This window comes from Mastigoproctus giganteus, chromosome 9 (genome assembly GCF_048544385.1).
Source record: "Mastigoproctus giganteus isolate SK-2022 chromosome 9, ASM4854438v1, whole genome shotgun sequence".
In the NCBI taxonomy this organism is placed as follows: Eukaryota; Metazoa; Arthropoda; class Arachnida; order Uropygi; family Thelyphonidae; genus Mastigoproctus; species Mastigoproctus giganteus.
Genome location: NC_143583.1, coordinates 163,373,997 through 163,393,715, shown reverse-complemented (window position 1 = coordinate 163,393,715; position 19,719 = coordinate 163,373,997). Strand labels below are relative to the sequence as shown.

General features: G+C 36.7%; 1 protein-coding gene across 1 annotated transcript in view; it reads right to left on the bottom strand.

Moving 5' to 3' along the window:
* ValRS (Valyl-tRNA synthetase) overlaps window positions 1-19,719 on the bottom strand; it is a 394,022-nt gene that overhangs the window by 212,415 nt on the left and 161,888 nt on the right. Inside the window, exons 12-13 of the mRNA XM_090381628.1 lie at window positions 15,301-15,382; window positions 14,171-14,247 (exon numbers count right to left, since the gene is read on the bottom strand). Of these exons, the coding sequence (XP_090237754.1) occupies window positions 14,171-14,247; window positions 15,301-15,382 (159 nt within the window). The remainder of the gene's footprint in view (window positions 1-14,170; window positions 14,248-15,300; window positions 15,383-19,719) is intronic.

The following is a 19,719-nucleotide window of genomic DNA, read 5'->3' as shown; positions in this document are numbered from 1 at the left end:
GGTCACCAGCAACATCAGATTTCTTGGATTAATCCTTGACAAGTTAAATTTCCTAGATCATATTAAAAATGTACGGACTTCATGTCTAAAAAAGTTAAACATACTCAGAGCTTTATCTGCCCAAACGTGGGGTGCAGATTGTACCTCGCTTCTTCGTTTATACAGGGCATTAATCAGATCCTGTCTCGATTAAGGTGCTCCAATCTATGATTCTGCCAGAAAGAGTGCATTACGCTGGCTTGATCCAATTCAGCACAGTGCTTTGAAAATTGCAATTGGTGCATTCAGAACGTTGCCAGCACATAGTCTCTACATTGATGCTCACGAGCCCCCACTAACTTTACGCAGGAAAACACTGTTACTCAAATATGCTGTCAAGATACAAAGTTGTGCCTCTCATCCCATTCAGTCATACCTTTTCAACCCACCGTTAGAAATCCTATACAGAAACAAACCTAGCATAGTAAAGCCAGTTGAGCCTTCTTGAATTGGTGCAAGTTTGGAATATTTCCGTCCATTCCGTAAAGCAGGTAGCAACCTATACTCAGCCACCGTGGGCTCCTTCTCCTCCTCTTCCAACCTGTGACACTTACCTCTGTCAATGGAGAAAGAATACTTTGCAAGCATCAAATGTCAACCAAATTCATGCAGTTCACACCCAAAGATATACTGATTTCTCCCCAATTTATACAGATTACTCTAAATCTAATTCAAATGTTGGAGCAGCTGCAGTGTTTCCGAATACAACTGTATCAGTTTCCCTTCCATCAAAATTTAGTATATTTTCTGCTGAATTATATGCAATTAAACTAGCTTTAGAAAATCTCTATTCTGACAGTTCCTTAAAATCAGTTATTTACACTGATTCCCTCAGCTCAATCATGTCGTTATGTAATTCCTCAGATAAAGTTCACCCTGTTCTAGATTAAATCAGAAGCTTATTACTGCAAATTAAAGAATGCAACCAATTGGTCACTTTTTGCTGGATTCCAGCCCATTCCAGTATTTTAGGCAATGAACTGGCCGATAAAGCTGCAAAAAATCCAACTACCTTAGATTTAACCAATATCCCTGTTCCAGCATCAGATTATGCACTAACCGGTCATGCTCCTTGCCTACCACAATGGACAGCACTCTGGCACTCCCAGACTAATAATAAACTCTTTCAGTTTAAACATGATCCGAACATTTGGTGCTCCAGTATCCGTACATCAAGACGAGAAGAAATAGTCCTTTCAAGGGCAAGAATAGGACATACCCATCTGACCCACCTTCATTTACTCACAGGAGATGATCCACCACAATGTACACATTGTTTTAATAATTTGACTGTAAAACATATTCTTATTAGCTGCCCCTATTATAAACAAGCCAGAAAGAACTTCATCCTTGATCTCACTGGTTAATCTTCATAAGCCAATAACTCTTGAAAATCTCATTGGTGATAAGGGAAATATTTCTGAATTTTTTGACTTTCTCAGGCAAACTGGGCTTTTTAATTATTTCTGATTTCAGATTTTCTTCTGATTTATGGAAAACTCATGTTTTAATATAATAAGTGAATAGGCACATTATAGCCTTAGCAGCTTATGTGCCATTAAGCCTCCAGAACAACAACAACAATCTCTAGTAAATTCAGCTTCATCAGTAAACAATACAGTGGATAGGAAATGCTGATCACAAGCACACATTTGCAGAAACTAAGTATAAAAAGCTTCTTGTGGCAGGAAGTCAGCTTCAGTAAGGCCTTGTACTCTCTGAAGATGATATGGATAAAGCTGTTGGTCCATTAAAATTCTCCACAGTCACATATCCCACACTCTCCACCGTCGCTATCCTTTGGGTGCTTTCACCATCATTTTCTTCAATGTAATTGAGGATCTGTTCTTTGAAATCAACTGTCCTGGTGCTGATGTATCTATCACCATCTCATTTTCTAAAAGAACCAGCTTTTTGCAAGGCATTCGTGTATTCTCTGAAAGGTCTTCCTATTTGGCACATGACAATTAGGGAACTTTTCTACATACAAACGTCTTGCCTCGGCTGCATTGCATCTAGCAAGTCCATACATGAGATGCATGTCTGTTGTCTCTCAATTTGAATAAGCCTCCATTATCACAGCAAATGCACAGTATCAAAATGTTAAGCTTCAAATGCAGTGTCCTTGTCAGGAGAACTAACCGAAATAACTCAAAGTACACTACGGGACCTTGTTTACATAACTCTGAAATGTTGAGTATTGTTTGTAAACAGATGAATGGAGCCACCTATGCTAACTCAGTTTGCGAAACAAATTGCTTCAACACAAAAATGGTTGTAACTCGGAAACAAGGTCAAATCAAGCCTATGTTTACATGAACTTTTTTTTTATTGTTTTTAGGTCTTAAATTCATCCCTGAAATTCATCCCATTTCCATATGTTACGATACTCTGTGCATGTGCATATATATATATATATTAAGTCAATCAGACAGAAAAGTAGATTATCATCCCACTGTTTATAGAAACTTAAAATTTTATCGACAAGTTAAAAAAATTCTGAATACGCACTCTCATTTTCCCATAACACACCTGATCAATACCTGATTTAAGATCAGGTATATTTCAACATCCCTACATCAATAATATTGATTGCTGCAATAAGTAATTCAAATCACTGACATCTGTCACTAGAGCTCACTAAATCGTATCCCTGAAGGAGTCCACAAAAAGATGTCTTGAAAATGATAGTGAGAAGATCCCTTCCAATCTAGTTTTTCCAACCTGAATAGTATAGAAGCATATAAATAAAAATCCAATCACTGGAGTTTGATAACCGATACCTTTGATACTCCCTACAAATAAAAAAATAATAAAAAAAGAAGAAAAAAAAAACTTTTAATGCCATAATTTCCAGTGATTGTGATGACTAAGGGTTTCATTTTTTTTTTTTTTTCATTTTTCATATTTGTGAGCCAACACATTCAATTCACTGACCTGGAAAGTGGCCAAGTAAACTAACCTAAACTAAACTAAACTTAAAACCCCACTGTGGTTGTGCACTGTCTTGTTGGAAAAACAACACTGAACTGTAATTCTTCAAGTTTCAAGTTGTGAATACAGGAATCCTAGACCAAATTCCTGTAATTATTGCAATTAAGTCTTTGCTAAAAAGAATGGGCCAATCGCTCAGAAATGAAACAAACCACACCAAACATTTTCTTTAGGACAAACCTTTGTGTCCCTTCTAGTGTTGGGGATATTTTTGTGTCCCTTCTAATAATTTTGTTGGGGATATTTTTATCCCCAAATCTTTACATTTTGTCCTTCTAGTTGCATGGAGGGAGAAGTTGATTTAAATTTGAAGACGGGACTGAAATAGGTAAACAAGTAGGTGAATATGATAGGAAATAAAGTTAGTATTTTTTTTTTATTGGTGCTTATTTATGATGCAACATAAGCTTGCATCCTTACATCATTTTATCAAGACTACTAGTAATACTGTATGCAGTCAGAGAGAAAACATGTTGCAATTTGGCACCTGAAGGGGATTACCATCAAGTGTTTGGTAGTCAAAATTTTTGTTCAAAAGTTGATCGCATTTAATTTCTGTAATTTTTAAATAAAATTTTAAAATTATAGAAAATCTTGTATATTTTATTTCAGTAATTCAGTGAAATTAATTTCTACAATATTTTGTAATTTGAATCCTTAACTTTTCTAAAGTATTTCTGCTAAGTTAAATTCTTTCAGTAACTTCGGTAGCTTAATTTTAACTTCACTAGTGGATAAAGTTTTGTTAACAATTTAATTTCTGTGATGCTTTGTTAATTTAAATTCTGTGATGCTTTGTTAACTTAAATTCTGTAATACTTTGTTAATTTAAATTCTGTAATATATTGTAAGTTTAAATTTTATAATTCACTTAAATTCAAATTTTACCTAAGTAATGGTTGCTACAGGATCCACTTACAGTACAAAGTCCAAGGATTTCATGACCCAGACAGAAATGCCTGTAGAATGTATTCAAAAAGTCAGTCTAGTACACAAATAAAGCTCAACTGATGATTTGTTTCTTTGCACCTGATTTCAAATACCATTTAGGAACTGATCTGTCCATGTTATTTTATGTTCACAAAAGTATCATAAATTCCCTATTCACCACCTGAATAACATTGCAATAATTTATTTCCCTTTTGGTCCATTGAGCGATCATTAAACTGCTGAAAAATTCCTGGTATTATTTTATTTCCTATTTAGGAATTTAAGTCTCTTGCTATTACTAATTCATTCTTATTGTCTGTCTTTTTAGTTGAATCTTGTAGTTGACTATACAATTTATCAACTCCTTTAGGTTCTCTCTCTTCTGGGCCATATAAATTAAATTTGTTTAATGTTTTCTTTTCCAATTTCATTTTTATATGCAATATTCTTTCTGATTATAGATTATATAATCAGAAAGAATATTGCATAGAATAGTGTATAGAAAGGATAGACAGGACAGGAGGGAAGGAGGGGTTATGCTATTAGTTAAGAAACACATAAAGTCCAAGGAAGTGAAGCCAGACGACATCGATGGACAGGGCAGTGTCGAGTCAGTTTGGTGTGACATAAGCATAGGGAAATCAAAATTGAGAGTAGGAGTGTGCTATAGGCCTAATGACTCTGATGAGTATAATAAGATATTGTACAGGGAAATAGAGTGGGCCAGTAAATCAGAGAGTCTTATAATGGGGGATTTTAATTTCCCAGACATTGACTGGAATTTGTGGGTTGGTCACTCGCACACTAGCAAGGCTTTTGTGGATTTATTGGATGATTGTTTTCTACATCAGCATGTTCGTGAGGCAACAAGAGGGAGCAATACTCTTGATCTGATTATCAGTAGTGATTCTTCATGCATTAAGAATCTGCAGATAAATGAACCACTAGGTGGCAGTGATCACAGTGTGTTGAAGTGGGATTTACTCAAGGAGGTAACTACCATCAGAGGTAAAGGGAAGGGTTTTTGTTTTCGTAAAGGCGACTATGATGGTCTGAGACAGTATTTAAATTCTATACAGTGGGACCAACTGATGATATTACCAACAGCAAACTCAAAATGGGAAGCATTCAAGGAACTAATCTTGGAGGCTACCAGGTTTTACATACCAACTAAGAATTATTGTTCAAGGTTTAGGCCTAAATGGTTGTCAGATGAACTAATGAGACATGTGGCAGAGAAGAAAAATGCATGGGATACATACAAATTAGTGGGTGACATGGAAGCCTATGATAGATATAAGTTGGTCTGTAACCAAGTCACAAAGGAGATTAGGCAGGCAAAGGCAGACTACGAAAAATCCTTGGCAAAGGATGCAAAGAAAAACAGAAAAGAGTTCTTTACCTATTTAAACTCAAGAAGGAAAGGGATGAATCAGATTGGTCCACTGGATATTGATGGTTCAACAGTTGAGGATCCTGCTCAGGTGGCTAACAATCTAAACGAGTATTTTGCATCTACATTCACGCATGAGGAGTTATTCAGGAAGGAGAATGATGTAGGTAAAGTAAACATTGGCAGTGAGCTGGATGATTTTGTAATAACTGAGAGGAAAGTGGAGGAGAGATTGTTGAGGATAAACATAAAAAAGGCACCTGGGGTGGATGGGATCTATCCAGTTATATTAAAGGAGGCAGCAAAGGCAGTAAGCAAACCCCTAGCCATAATTATGAGAGCTTCTTTGGACTCAGGGGAGGTACCCATAGACTGGAGATGTGCAAATGTAACCCCAATTCACAAAGGAGGATCAAAGGCTGACACAAGTAATTATAGACCTGTTAGTTTAACTTCTGTTCCAGGTAAATTAATGGAGGCACTGGTTAAAGAAGCACTGCAGGATCATCTAGACAAGAATTCAGTTATAGTTCAGACGCAGCATAGTTTTGTTAAGGGCAGGTCTTGCCTGACCAATTTGATTGGATACTATGATGTAGTCACAAAAGAACTGGATGCAGGGAATAACTTTGATATTATATATTTGGATCTTAGAAAGGCTTTTGATACTGCACATGGAAGACTGCTGCACAAATTGGAGCAGTGTGGCATTGGAGGCAAATTGCTGCTATGGATAAGGGGATGGTTGAGTGGCAGAAGACAGAGAGTGGTAATCAATGGACACTGCTCAACGTGGACTAATGTTATTAGTGGAGTTCCTCAGGGTTCAGTGTTGGGTCCGTTGTTGTTTTCGGTGTTTATGAATGATATTGATGATGGGATATCAAGTTTAATGTCCAAGTTTGCAGATGATACAAAGGTTGGCAGGGTTGTTAAGGACACCACTGACGCTATGCTGCTGCAACAGGATCTGGAAAGGTTGAACAGATGGGCTGAGAGGTGGCAAATAAAGTTTAACATTGACAAATGTAAAGTACTACATATGGGAAACAGTAACCCCAGAGCAATGTATCAACTCTGCGGTACTACACTGACAGTGGTGGAGAATGAAAAGGACCTGGGGGTAATTGTGCAGGCAGATATGAAGTTCTCTGAGCAGTGCAGACGAGCTGCAAGAGTAGCTCATGGTGTCTTGTCAATGATATACAGGAATTTTTCTAGCAGGGATAAGGAGGTGATTATTCCCTTGTATAAGGCAATGGTTAGGCCACATCTTGAGTACTGTATACAGGTCTGGAGGCCTCATTTCAAGAAGGATGTAGAGCTGCTGGAACGGGTACAGAGAAGGGCAACAAGATTAGTGAATGGAACAAAGGGTTGCTCTTACGAAGAAAGGCTTAAGTTTTGCAAATTACAGAGTCTGGAGACTAGGCACCGGCGAGGTGATCTGATAGAGGTGTATAAGGCTTTGAATGGTTTGAGCATGCTCAATGCCAATGGGATTCTTCATCTTGCTCAGAATAATCAGCTCAGAGGGCATAAATTCAAATTGAGGAAGGACGGATGTCGGATAGATGTGCGGAAATTTGCCTTTGGCCAGCGGGTGGTTGGTTGGTGGAACCGACTTCCATCACTTGTTGTTGAAGTTGATAGCCTAAACAAATTTAAGGCTCAACTGAACAGGTATTTCGAGCGAACGGAGGGGTGAAATGGGAGTGGTGTGTTTTTTTTTTGTTTTTTTTTGGCTGATGCTGAATAAACTTGCTTTCTTGCATCATATGCCTCTACTAATGCTATATTGTTCTATGTTTTGTTTCAATGATTCATATATTAAAATACCTACACCTTTAGCAGCTCTTTCAATTTTCTGCACCCTACCATATATTAATATATAATTTCCCACATTTATTATACCTTACCTTTTTCTTTTTAGTTTCTGTTAATGACAAATCTTAATTTTTCTATTTTCTGATTCCTCGACTATTTCTTTTTTCCCATCAAGAGATCTTACATTCCTTTATTCTTATAGTTCCCTGATTCCATTCTTATTCGATTCCCTAAATTTTCTTTGAACATTTTAATTTTAATCTAGAGAGTGGGTTGTTAACCTTTCTCTTTAATGGCATGCTACATTTCATCTCAGTACTATTCTTTGACCAGCCTGGCTGGGGTGGCCCTACTAGAAGCTTATGCTCCTGGCAGCATAGCTTTTGAGGGTACTTACCTCCTCACCACAATAAGGTGGTAGTCCATGAGAAGATCTTCAAGTGTTTTCCTTTCAATATAATCATTTACAGCTTGGTATGACTCACTGATCCATAGCCAGTATCAGGGCTGTAGTACTGGGGTGGGGTGGGGGGAAGAAAAAGGCACTTGATACTGCCATCAAGTGCCTTCTTCCCCCCATAAAAGATAAAAGTTTCTTCCCCTTCTGATAAACGTTTATTTCATCATAAACTTCTATCGGGACATGAAGGGCTATTATCTGACAACAAAATGTCTTAATGTATTCATTTGGCATTCAATTTTTCCTTTTGAATAATTTTACTAAAGATACAAGTGATTCTTAAAATTTTGGAATTATATAATTCTTATTTAGAAAAATTCTGTTCTGCATAAATACATACAAATATATACATACAAAAGAAGGCAGTCTAACTACAGAGGGGCTGAATTAGTGAGGTTTTAATGTAGTATTATACTGTATTACTTGAAAACAAAGCTTATGTGCAAGCCAATGTAAATTTGGTAATATTTTCTGTATTCTTAACTGACAGTTAGCATTCCTTCTGGAGTTCTGTGGACTACAGTAAAAGTAGTCCACAGTAAAAGTAGCCCATTCAAGGCCTTACATAAGGCCTTGAATGGGTTGAGCACACTGAGTTCTGATGGGGTCCTTCCACTTGTTCAGATTACAAACCTAAGGGGGCATAAATTCAAATTAAGAAAGGACAGATGTAGAATAGATATGCATAAATTTGCCTTTAGCCAGCGGGTGGTTAATTGCTGGAACAAACTTCCATCTGTCATTGTGGAAGTTGATAGGTTGAATAAATTTAAGGAGGAACTGGACAGGCATTTGGAGGGAATGGTGTGATTTTTTTTTTTTTTTTTTGGCTGATGCTGCATAAGCTCATACAATTGCTTTCTTGCATCACATGCCACTACTACTACTACCATATGCAAATATTTGTAATACAATAGATGGCAGCTTTATGATTGGTTCACTGTACGATGAACTCTCCATAATAAAACACCATTCACTATACAATATGTGATAAGCACCAATCATTGTGATCACATTTGCAAACTGAATTTTAATTCTATTAAATGGCAGTTTTAATAAGCAAAATAGGAGGAATATTATCCACAAGCTATAAAAGTAAATATCACAAATTTACACTTTATTAGATTAGCAATTAACAAAAAATTGGAAGAATATTTTCCACAGGTTAGCAAAATAAAAATAAATTATGCTTACATATATAGCTTAATTAATACTGTAATATGTACATACTAACTACTTGATATTCCTGTTCACTGACATTTTGGACAAGGGGTTTGTTTGTATGTTTGTTATTTGGTTTTTAGGAGCATTAGCAACTAAGACCCAGGGATATGCGGTGGTCATTCCCTGACCTTTCCGCATCCTCCGTATTTGGTGGTCATGGGCTCAAACCCCGGTCTAATCAAGAAGCGTGTGCTATGCACTGCTGCTCCTGCCCACCTGGCTACGGAGGCGCCTTCGACAAGGGGTTGTAAAATTTCAAACTGTAAAAAATATAAGCAATCATTAAAAGAACATGGCACACACAAATTGCAAATAATAAGATATGCGCACAAGTGAGATACAGAGTAACAAGTTTACGAAGTTTAAAAAAATAGGAATCAGAGGATTCTAAAAATTTATTATGTTTTTAAATGATTGAAGATTTCATAGAAGGGAAAACACATTTCGCCATAATAACATAAAAACCCACAGAATTCCAGCTATCAGTATTATTGCAAATGCAATAAGATCGAGTTCACTACCTGTTTATAATAGAAAAGCCCAATAAACCAGAAACTGCAATTTGTTTTATGGTAGTGACCTCCAGAAATGTGCTTTAGAAAATATCACAAAGGCATTCAAAACTGATTCTTATAATCGAATATATGATAATAATGAAAGTGCAATGCATTTTAATGATTTGAATTGGTTTTTTGAAATTAAAGCGGCTGATTCCACTAACTAGTGATTATGTTAACTGGTGCCTACTTATTTCACTTTATGATAGGATGAGCTTACGATTGTCTCAGACCAGACCAAGTGGTCCTTGCTCTCAGTCAATAGCAGCGTTTGTAAGCATGTTAGCCATGTGTTTTGTTTTTGCATCCTTTAGTTGAAGTGATTTTTTGTGTTGTGCATTAATTAATATATTAGTTTTAATAAATTTTTTAAAATCAATATGTACAATTTCCATTACAAAAATTACCTTTTAGAGAAATAAATAGCTTAGTTATAGAGTGAAAATTTAAACTTCCAATGTTTTGGAATGAATTAACAAAAAAAAAAAAAAAAATGTGTTATTGAGTTCACATTACAATATTTTCATGATACGATGGTGTCTCTGGAACAGTGTCTCTGGAACATATTAATATCGTAAAGCGCAGGGGGGGGATATTGTATCCGCTTAATTAATAGCACCTTTCTTAACAACACTTTTTTTGCACTTGAATATTTGATTTGGCCTTAATAAACCATTCAACATGCTGGAGCTTTTCTTATAGCAATACTATTTTCACTATGATTAAAGAGGCCTGTGCGCTCTGGATTCATTATTAATATCGAATTACTGTTGACACAGAGCAAAACGGAGACAGAATAAATTATGACAAGTTTAATAATAGGAAAAACACATACATATATTAGATTAGATACATACAAAAGCTTTCGGTTATTTTTTGTTAACCTTCCTCAGTCAAACTGACAGTTAAGAGTGGAACATGAGGGCATGTACTGCCAATCATGTACATGGACTGCATGATTAATTGTTATATGTTGAAGCCTGTGGCTGTGATGCACGTGGAAGTTGCCAACATTTGTCATTAATCAAAATGGTTGCTTCGATGATAGGGTAGACACAACATCCACTGCTCCTGTTGACCGAGGTATTAGAGCATGTGATGTTCAACGACTCCAACCAGGAGCGACATTGCGCTGTGGGTCAATGTCGTGGTGGGTTGCCCAAATGTGTTTGTCAATGGCTGAGTTTTCTACATCCGCTAAGCGGATTGTTCTTTCGTGTTCAGAAAGACGTTTTCAAAGCCGTCTCCCAGTTTCCCCCAGTGTAGCAGCTAGTGCAGTCACGGCAAGAGATGCGGTAGACCAGACCACTTTGTGGTAAGGTGGGAACTAGTGTTTTCACTCTCATTTTATCCCATGTGATTTTAGGACCCTAGAAACCTGTTGTGATGGGTTTGAGTAGTATGGGATAAAGACACTCACGGTTGAATCATTACCTTGGATGTTTCTGTTGGGCGCTACATGGCCATGTGTCTGTAAGTCACACCTGTCAAGGGCATTGGTGGGATAGCCACACCTCACAAGGTCCGCCTTGACTTTAGCAATTTCAGCGTGCCTTTCATCTACAGAACTAGAGTGGGTCCAGGCATGAGTTAGCAAGGTTCGTGCAGTGGCAAGAAGATGGCTACGCGCGTGTGCTGACAGGAAGTTGGTAAATTGGCCTGCACATGTGGGTTTACGATAGACAGTTGTCTTCAAGCGCATGCCCTCACGTTGGACAAGGGTGTCTAAGTAAAGTATGGTGTTGTCCGATTCTAGCTCGATGGTGAATTTTATGAAAGGCGACAGTGAATTGAGGTGGTCTAAGAGTTGGTCACCCGAATTTCTGGGGATAACCACAAACATGTCATCCATGTAGCGACACCAAAAGGCAATGGGATACAGTACATTCATAAATGCACAACCCTCTAATTCTTCCATCACAATATTTGCCATGACTGAACTAACTGGGAAACCCATGGCTGTGCCATGTACCTGTTGGTAAATGGAGTTGTTGAACATAATTGCACCACCTGTTAAGCACAGTCTGAGGGTGGTGGAGATATTGTTTGGTGTCAGTTCGGTCCTGCTGCCAAGGGTTTGATCGTTATCCAAGAGTTGCTTTGCACATGTGATGGCAAGTTCTACTAGGATGAAGGTGAAAAGTGACACTACATCAAATGATGCCATGATTTGATCTTCTGAGATGGATAGGGCTCGGATCCATTCTAAATTCACTACTGTTGGAGACGATGTTGGTGGTCTTGCTTACTAGAGGAGAAAGGAGCCCCGAGACAAACTTCGCTAATTCATAAATCGGTGAGCCACAACAGGAGACAATGGGTCTTAATGGTATACCTTCTTTGTGAACCTTCGGTAGTCCGTATAATTGTGGAATCTGGCAGCCGGAAGCATGGAAGCAATTACGTGTGGTTTCTGTTATTTTCTTCTGTTTAAACCAACTGTTGACGAGGATGTTCACTTTCGATTCCCATCGTTCCAAGGTTTTGATGGGAAGAACGGTTAAGGGTTGGTAAACAGAAGTGTCCTGCAAGAGCAGCAAAGCTTTTGTCTCGTAATCTGTGCAATTCATTACAATTGTTCGACGTCCTTTATCTGCCGGTAGGATGACAATGGATGAGTCTTGTTTCAATGCCTTAAGGGCAGAAATTTGTTTGCGGTTGAGGTTGGAAGAAGCAGGGTGCAAAATTGCTGCAGTTTTTTGTCGAATTGTGTTTGCGACTTCTTCAGGGAAATGCGTTAGACACACTTCTACGCCTAAGGCAATATCAGTGATTGGTGGGTTTCTTGGGAGAACAGCAAATTTCATACCCAGAGTCAACAGGTCTACTTGTTCTGGAGATAACTGTTTGTTGCTTAAGTTCAATTCAAATTGTGTGCAACTTGTGGAAGGGCTATTATGCTGACGATGAAATTCACGGGACTCACCAATTAAAACAGCGAACTTACGTTTTTGACATGTACAGTAGTGTTCAAGTTATCTGACGGCTTGGTAGCACAAGGTATGGGTTATATCGGTGTAAACAGGATCAGGAATTAAACTTCTAAGTTCGACTAGCAGGGCTGCTTTACTTGTTGAAGCCAATCCAAATGTTCAGGGTCTTGTAGCTGAAGTTTCGACAGGAACGTCGCATACATTCGTTAGAAAATGGTGGTTAGTTAGTTCAGTCATGGAAAATATCGCAATGGAAGAATTAGAGGGTCATGCATTTACGGATGTACTGTACCAGATCCCATTGCCTTTTGGCGCCGCTACGTGGATGATGTGTTTGTGGTTATCACCAGAAATTCGGGTGACCGACTCTTAGACCAGCTCAATTCACTGTCACCTTTCATAAAATTCATCATCGAGCTAGAATTTGACAACACCATACGATACTTAAACACCCTTGTCTGATGCGAGGGCATGCGCTTGAAGACAACTGTCTATCGTAAACCCATATGTGCAGGCCAATTTACCAACTTCCTGTCAGCACGCGCGCGTAGCCGTCTTCTTGCCACTGCACGAACCTTGCTAACTCGTGCCTGGACCCACTCTAGTTCTGTAGATGAAAGGCACGCCGACATTGCTAAAGTCAAGGTGGATCCTGCGAGGTGTGACTATCCCACCAATGCCCTTGACAGGTGTGACCTACAGACACATGGCCATGTAGCACCCAACAGAAACATGCAAGGTAATGACTCAACTGCGAGCGCCTTTATCCCATACTGCCCAACAAGTTTCTAGGGTCCTAAAATCACATGGGATAAAATGCGTACGACTCCCAGGCAGAAAGTTACAATCCCTCATCTCTAAAGTGAAAACACTGGTTCCCACCTTACTACAAAGTGGTCTAGTCTACCGCATCTCTTCTCGTGACTGCACTAGCTGCTACATTGGGGAAACTGGGAGATGGCTTGGAAAACGTCTTTCGGAACACGAAAGAGCAATCCGCTTAGCGGATGTAGAAAACTTAGCCATTGCCGAACACATTTGGGCAACCCACCACGACATTGACCCACACTGCGATGTTGTAATTGTGGATAGGTCCTGCCACTACCAACGCCGCACCTGGTTGGAGTCGTTGAACATCACATGCTCTAATATCTCGGTCAACAGGAGCAGTGCATGTCGTGTCCACCCTATGATCGAAGCAACCATTTTGATTAATGACAAACGTTGCCAACGTCCACATGCATCACAGCCACAGGCTTCAACATCCAACAACAGTCCACATGCATGACTGGCAGTACACGCCCTCACGTTCCACTCTTAACTGTCAGTTTGACTGAGGAAGGTTAACAAATTAACCGAAAGCTTTTGTATGTATCTAATCTAATATATGTATGTGTTTTTCCTATTATTAAATCTGTCATAATTTATTCTGTCTCCATTTTGCTCTGTGTCAACAGTAATTTGATATTAATACTATTTTCACTAATTGTTTCATCATACTTCAGTGGTGCTATCTACTGACTGTTCAACAAGTTGATAAAAATTCTTGACTTTCTTTAAACAATGGAACAAGTTTGTTCCTATATGTACAGCAGTATTTTCTAGGTAAATGAAATTTATATACTTTTATTTCTTTCTCCACTATGTCTGCTCCATGATTACAGGCATTACAAAAGAATGAGTTATTTTCTTCCTTATCAATTTTAATATAATATATAAAACTAATACAGCACATACAAAAATAAAACAATAGGAAATGAATAATTTCTCTAGACTTAATTTTAAAAAAAATAATAATAAAAAATAGACATACCTTATATTATCTAACCAGTGATACCATGTTTTTATGTGCAGGTCTGGAATGATATTCAACTCTCCATTTCTTACAGCCTCAAAAAAAAAAAAATAAAATAAATAAATAAATAAAGGGTTATTTCAACATTTTTAAATTTGCATTTAAATTCCTTAATCACATATTAATCCCTTTGCATTTAATGTAAGCTTGTTTTTTTTCAAATAATGTGATATTAAAATCATTCTATAAATACTAAAATTAACAACTAGTAAATACTAATAAAGTATTTATTAGTTGTAGATGTAATTTTCATTACTATAGCAATTGATAATTTGACTGGCACTTGGTACTATTTAAACTATTTAACCCATTCATGAACAAGTTCTTAGGCTACCTACCTACCTAGAATGAGTTTTTTCTGAAAAATATTTTTTAAAGTTTTGTAAAAATCAAAAACTATGTGCATAATTTTTTTTAAATATATACTTTTTCCTATTCTAACTTTGCAGCTTGAACATTAGAGTGAGATTACTGTCAAAAGTAAAATCAAGGTAAAATTTTTGTTAAAAAAATATAAAAACTAGTCATTACTTCTTCTTAATGAAATATCTTCTATATTTATACATGATCACTTGATTCAGTTCCATTAACTGGATGTGATTTTCATCGATTCCAGCTTGTTGTAAATCTACAAGATCTTGAACCTTATGGAAAAGTTGTACCCACTTATAGATTTTCAATACTGTTGAAAATATTTAAAAACAGCTACTGTTACTTAATAAATAGTTTAAAAAGGCACAATGTTGCTATACAGTTTAAGATAATCTGTACATATACAAACATAATTTGTTGACAATGTTAAAACAGTGTGTATACATCTGTGATGTAGTTAGAAGCCAGAACCTATAATGTGGTTCTGGCACATCCTTTACACATCGCTGTAAAGCTAGGCAGTCTCATCACAGCTGCTTTATGTTAGAGACAATTAGCAAAAGAATGGTAAAAATGATTATCCAACTGCTGCTTCTGTGGAACAGATAGAATTACAAATACAAAATTACACTAACTTTAATTTGGAATTAGAACACAGAAGTATTAATGTTATCAAAATCAATGCAATGAACTGGAATTTTACAATTAACACTGACCTGGGCTGCTTTACGAGCCATTTCATCACACCTGACGTACCACTGGATCTTCAAGAGTGGTTCTACAATATCCTTGGATCGACTGGAAAAGTTATTCATATGTAATACAATTCTAATTTATATATGCAAACACATCATAAAATCATTGCACTGTATGTATGTAATTTTTGGCAAATCCATCAATATCTACTCAAATCTCCTATAACAGTAAATGTAAGTAACAAAATGTAAATGCATACCAGTAATTCTCTTGTTACCACTTCTGTCACTTTAACACAGAAAAAAAAACATGATTGACAAACAGGTAAATAAGTGATCTTTACTTAATATATCATAACAGTTTACAGTAACAAATATAGGATACATAGTCCACCACGAACAGCAGCAAGTAGTAAGTTTATAGTAAAGTTATAAAAAAAAAAGTGATTCATAAGAAAGAAAGGAGAAACATAAGATAAGAAATGAGACACACCAGCAAACTTTACATGCTGAGTAGAGAAATATTTCTATATATTTGTTCACAAATGAAATCTCTCATTAACTCAATATGTAACATATAATGTATAAAACACTGGCCTAATAATTTTACAATTATTTATATTTAACAAATGTATATAAATAATAATTTATTACAGCCTTAATTTGTCACTTGAAATTCTTTTTCTAGGAAACAAATGACAGATTTAATTAATTTTATTCTAAAAGTCTTAATTTCATCAAAACATTATTTCATATAAATTACACTGTATAACAAATAATTTCTGTTGATTTTTTTGATGTTTCTTTTATAACAATGGCAACAAATTTTAAGCTTTTGATTTTTTCCTCCTAAAATATGGTACAGTTCATGGATTTTGATGAGCTGAATCCCAATTTATACTTGAAATTATTATATTTATTTATTATACTTGAAGAATTTTGGAGGATTCTGTTACCTGTACACATTAGTTCCTTAATGTGCCCATATCTCTTTTCTGGAATCATTGCTGAGTTGTTGTCTGATTCAACTCAGCAATTTTACTTTTAACGTCATCATCCAGTTCTTGGTATGATAAGATACAGCATTTGTTAAAACTTACAATTGATCCTAGACCTTTCTGAGACCCTCCCCCCCTATCTCTCTCTCTCTCTATGGTTTCCTGAGTGATGCAAAATTAGCATTCATTTTTTCATATTCCTTAGCCTTTCACACAGCAGTAACAATATCTTTGACTTCAGCACTTACTAATTCACTCTTAATATCATCATTAACACCTTCCTAAAGTTTGGTGTGCTGTTAAGAAATAATCTAGCCCTACCTTATACTCCGGCATTAACTACAGTCAGCATATACTTTGTGGCCAATTAGTAGCCTGCTGTAATCCTAAATCTTCTATGAATGACTTTACAGGGTATTGGTCATTGTCACAAGTATAATTAATAATTAAGGAAGCTGGGTTTAATACCCGAGGCATGTCTCAACAGAACTGTTTATATCACGAAACCCCCGATTCAGTAAGTTATATGTATCAATCTTAGTTTGTACATGTGTTGAAAAAATTATCACTCTAAATATTTGAACTTATATAAAAGATAGTTTCAAAATACTAATTTTATTTAGTACTAGTACTTTATTTTTAGCTACCAAATTCTATATACAGTACAGTGGAACCTCTATATTCGTCATTAATCCATTCCTAAGGGATGGAAGAATACTGAATCGGACGAATATAGAATCAATTTTTTCCACAGGAATTAACTAAAATTGGAATAATCCGTTCCCAGCCCCGAATCTGATATATAAATAAATAAAAATTTAACCAGAGCTATACCTTTACTGAGGAGCAAAGATGACAGAATCTGAAGAGGAGGAAAGGAATTACTGTTTAGAAGGGGGAGTCACCTTCCATTAAAACATCAGGTACTCCAATTCTTGTGATCAATGTCTTTTTTATCCCTTTCCCAACGATTCACTAGCACTCAATTTAGCAAAGATGTCTGTTTCTGTCTGTTTTCTAAAATTTTCTGAAAGTAGCCAATCACATTATCATTGAATGAATTTATATTTTGATTAACTATGGCAATGTTCGGGTGCCACTTCTCAAACATACTCTGCATTTTGGCCCAACTGGACAGCATTTCCTTAATGTCAGCAGTTGGGATGCTGCTTTTACTTGACCCTTCCTCCTCTGATGAAATTTCCTCCACTGCTTCAGCTTCCTGTTCTTTATATGAAGGTCCAACAGTTCTTCTGTGGTGAGCTCCCTTCCATGGTCCTCTACCAATTCCTCTACATCCTCACTATCAACCTCCAATCTCATGGACCTGCCCAGAGACAATTTCATCAACAACAGGCTCTGACCCAAAACCATCAAAGTCTCTTTCTGACAAACTCTGGCCACAATTTCCTCCAGGCCGAGTTTACTGTCCTGGAAGACACTTCCCCTCATGTCTTATCAATTATCCTCAAACAATGGAGGATAGTGAAGTGATTTTTCCAAAATTCTCTCAATGTAAGTTCTGTCTCCGACGTCACTTCAAAACACCTTTGAAACAGGGCTTTTGAATAAAGTTAAAAAAAAAAAAAAAAAAAAGGCAATGACCTGCTGATCCACGGGTTGGATTAGGGGAGTTGTGTTTGGTGGTAGATATTTAATGTGAATAAAGCTGTATTCCCCTGCCAAATTGTCTTCCAAGCTAGGAGGATGAGCAGAAGCATTGTCCACAACCAAGAAGGCCTTGACAGATAAATTATAACTTTCTAGATAAGCTTTCCCACTTGGGGCAATCATTCATGAATCCACTCCAGGAAAAACTGTCTTGTTACGGAGGACTTAACAGTAAGGCTTGGGTAACAAGACAGTTACCCAAGACAGTTACCCAACTAGTGGTGCACTCCCCACTAGTGATACCACACAGCAAGAGTGTTAATCTGCCTTTCATTGGTTTGTGTCCAGGCAATGCTTTTTCCTAGGCATTTTTTCCAGAATAGGCCTGTCTCATCACAATTAAAAACTTGTTGAGGGATAAATCCCTGTGTCTACATAGTTTTCGAAACCTTCAACAAACTTTTTAGCATCTTCTGCATTCGAGCTTGAAGTCTCTCCATTCCTAAGTACACTATGAATGTCCATTCGCCTTTTAAATTTTTCGAACCAGCCCCTACTTGCCATGAAATCACCACTGGTTCCTGGGTTCTTTTGCTGCAGGTCATCATATAACTGCCTTGCTTTTTCACAGATGATAGATTCTGAAATCACCAGCCATTTGCTTTTCAGTAATCCATACTAATAAAAGATTTTCCATTTCTTCATAAGTTTGTGATCTTTTAGCAGCAAGAATTTTTACGCCTTTTGCCACATCAGCTGCTTTAATTGCTTCTTTATTTTTAATTATGCTGCTTACCGTAGTTCTCGGCATGTTAAATTCTAACCCTAAGTTGGAAACATGTGTTCCACTTTCAAACTTAGCAATGATTTCTTTTTTCAACTCAATTGTGGTTCTCACAGCTTTCCTTTTTGGTTGTTTTTCTTCACTACACTTTTTTGGGGCCATGGCCACTTCTTTTTTACAAAGATAACTGCAAAAAATTGCAAAATTAAAAAAAATTTCAAAGAGAAAATAACAGGTGATGTGCACTGAACGATCGCACAAGGCAGACTGCTGGGCTATCGCACAGGGCTGGCTGACTGCATGGACAACTGCGCAAGGCTAGCTGACTGCGTGGGCGATTGCACGAGGCTAGGATGACCATGTGGTGGGTGACTTTTCGTGACGAATATTGGATTTGACGAATATAGGGGCTGATGAATATAGAGGTTCCACTGTACACTCTTTAAAATCCAATACCCTTGAGGATTGAGAGGTAATGGATTTTAAAATTTTCCAGAGGTATACCTGCTGGCTGAGAAGTTTTAGGGAAGCACATTTCAATGAATATTAAACATGAAAAAACCAAACTTTTTTACATTTGAAAATATTTATGACATAGTAAGTGATTAAAATGAAACAACACTTCGATTTGTTAAATGTAAACAAATGGAAATAAACTAAGTCATAACAAATGTTGTCATGTAGTGCAATGTCAATTTTAAATATATGCCTAGTACAATATCAGAGAGAATATTAATCAATGTGCTTCAGAGAAAAAATACTTTTGCATTGGAATAAGAAAGAAAGAAAAACTATCCTTCTTAAAGGATCATTATAACGAGATATGGGCAATCTATCAATTTACATGACTCGAATTTAATTATATTAATGTGCTCGTGTAAAGAAAGTACATTAATAAAATTAATGTACTTTGCTCCACAGTACATTAATATAATAATATTAATGTAATAGTTATAATGGTGCAAAGGTATAAAATTAAGTTTATAACTTTGCACCATTATAACTATGGCAGAGAGAGAGAGAGAGAGAGAGAGAGAGAGAGAACAC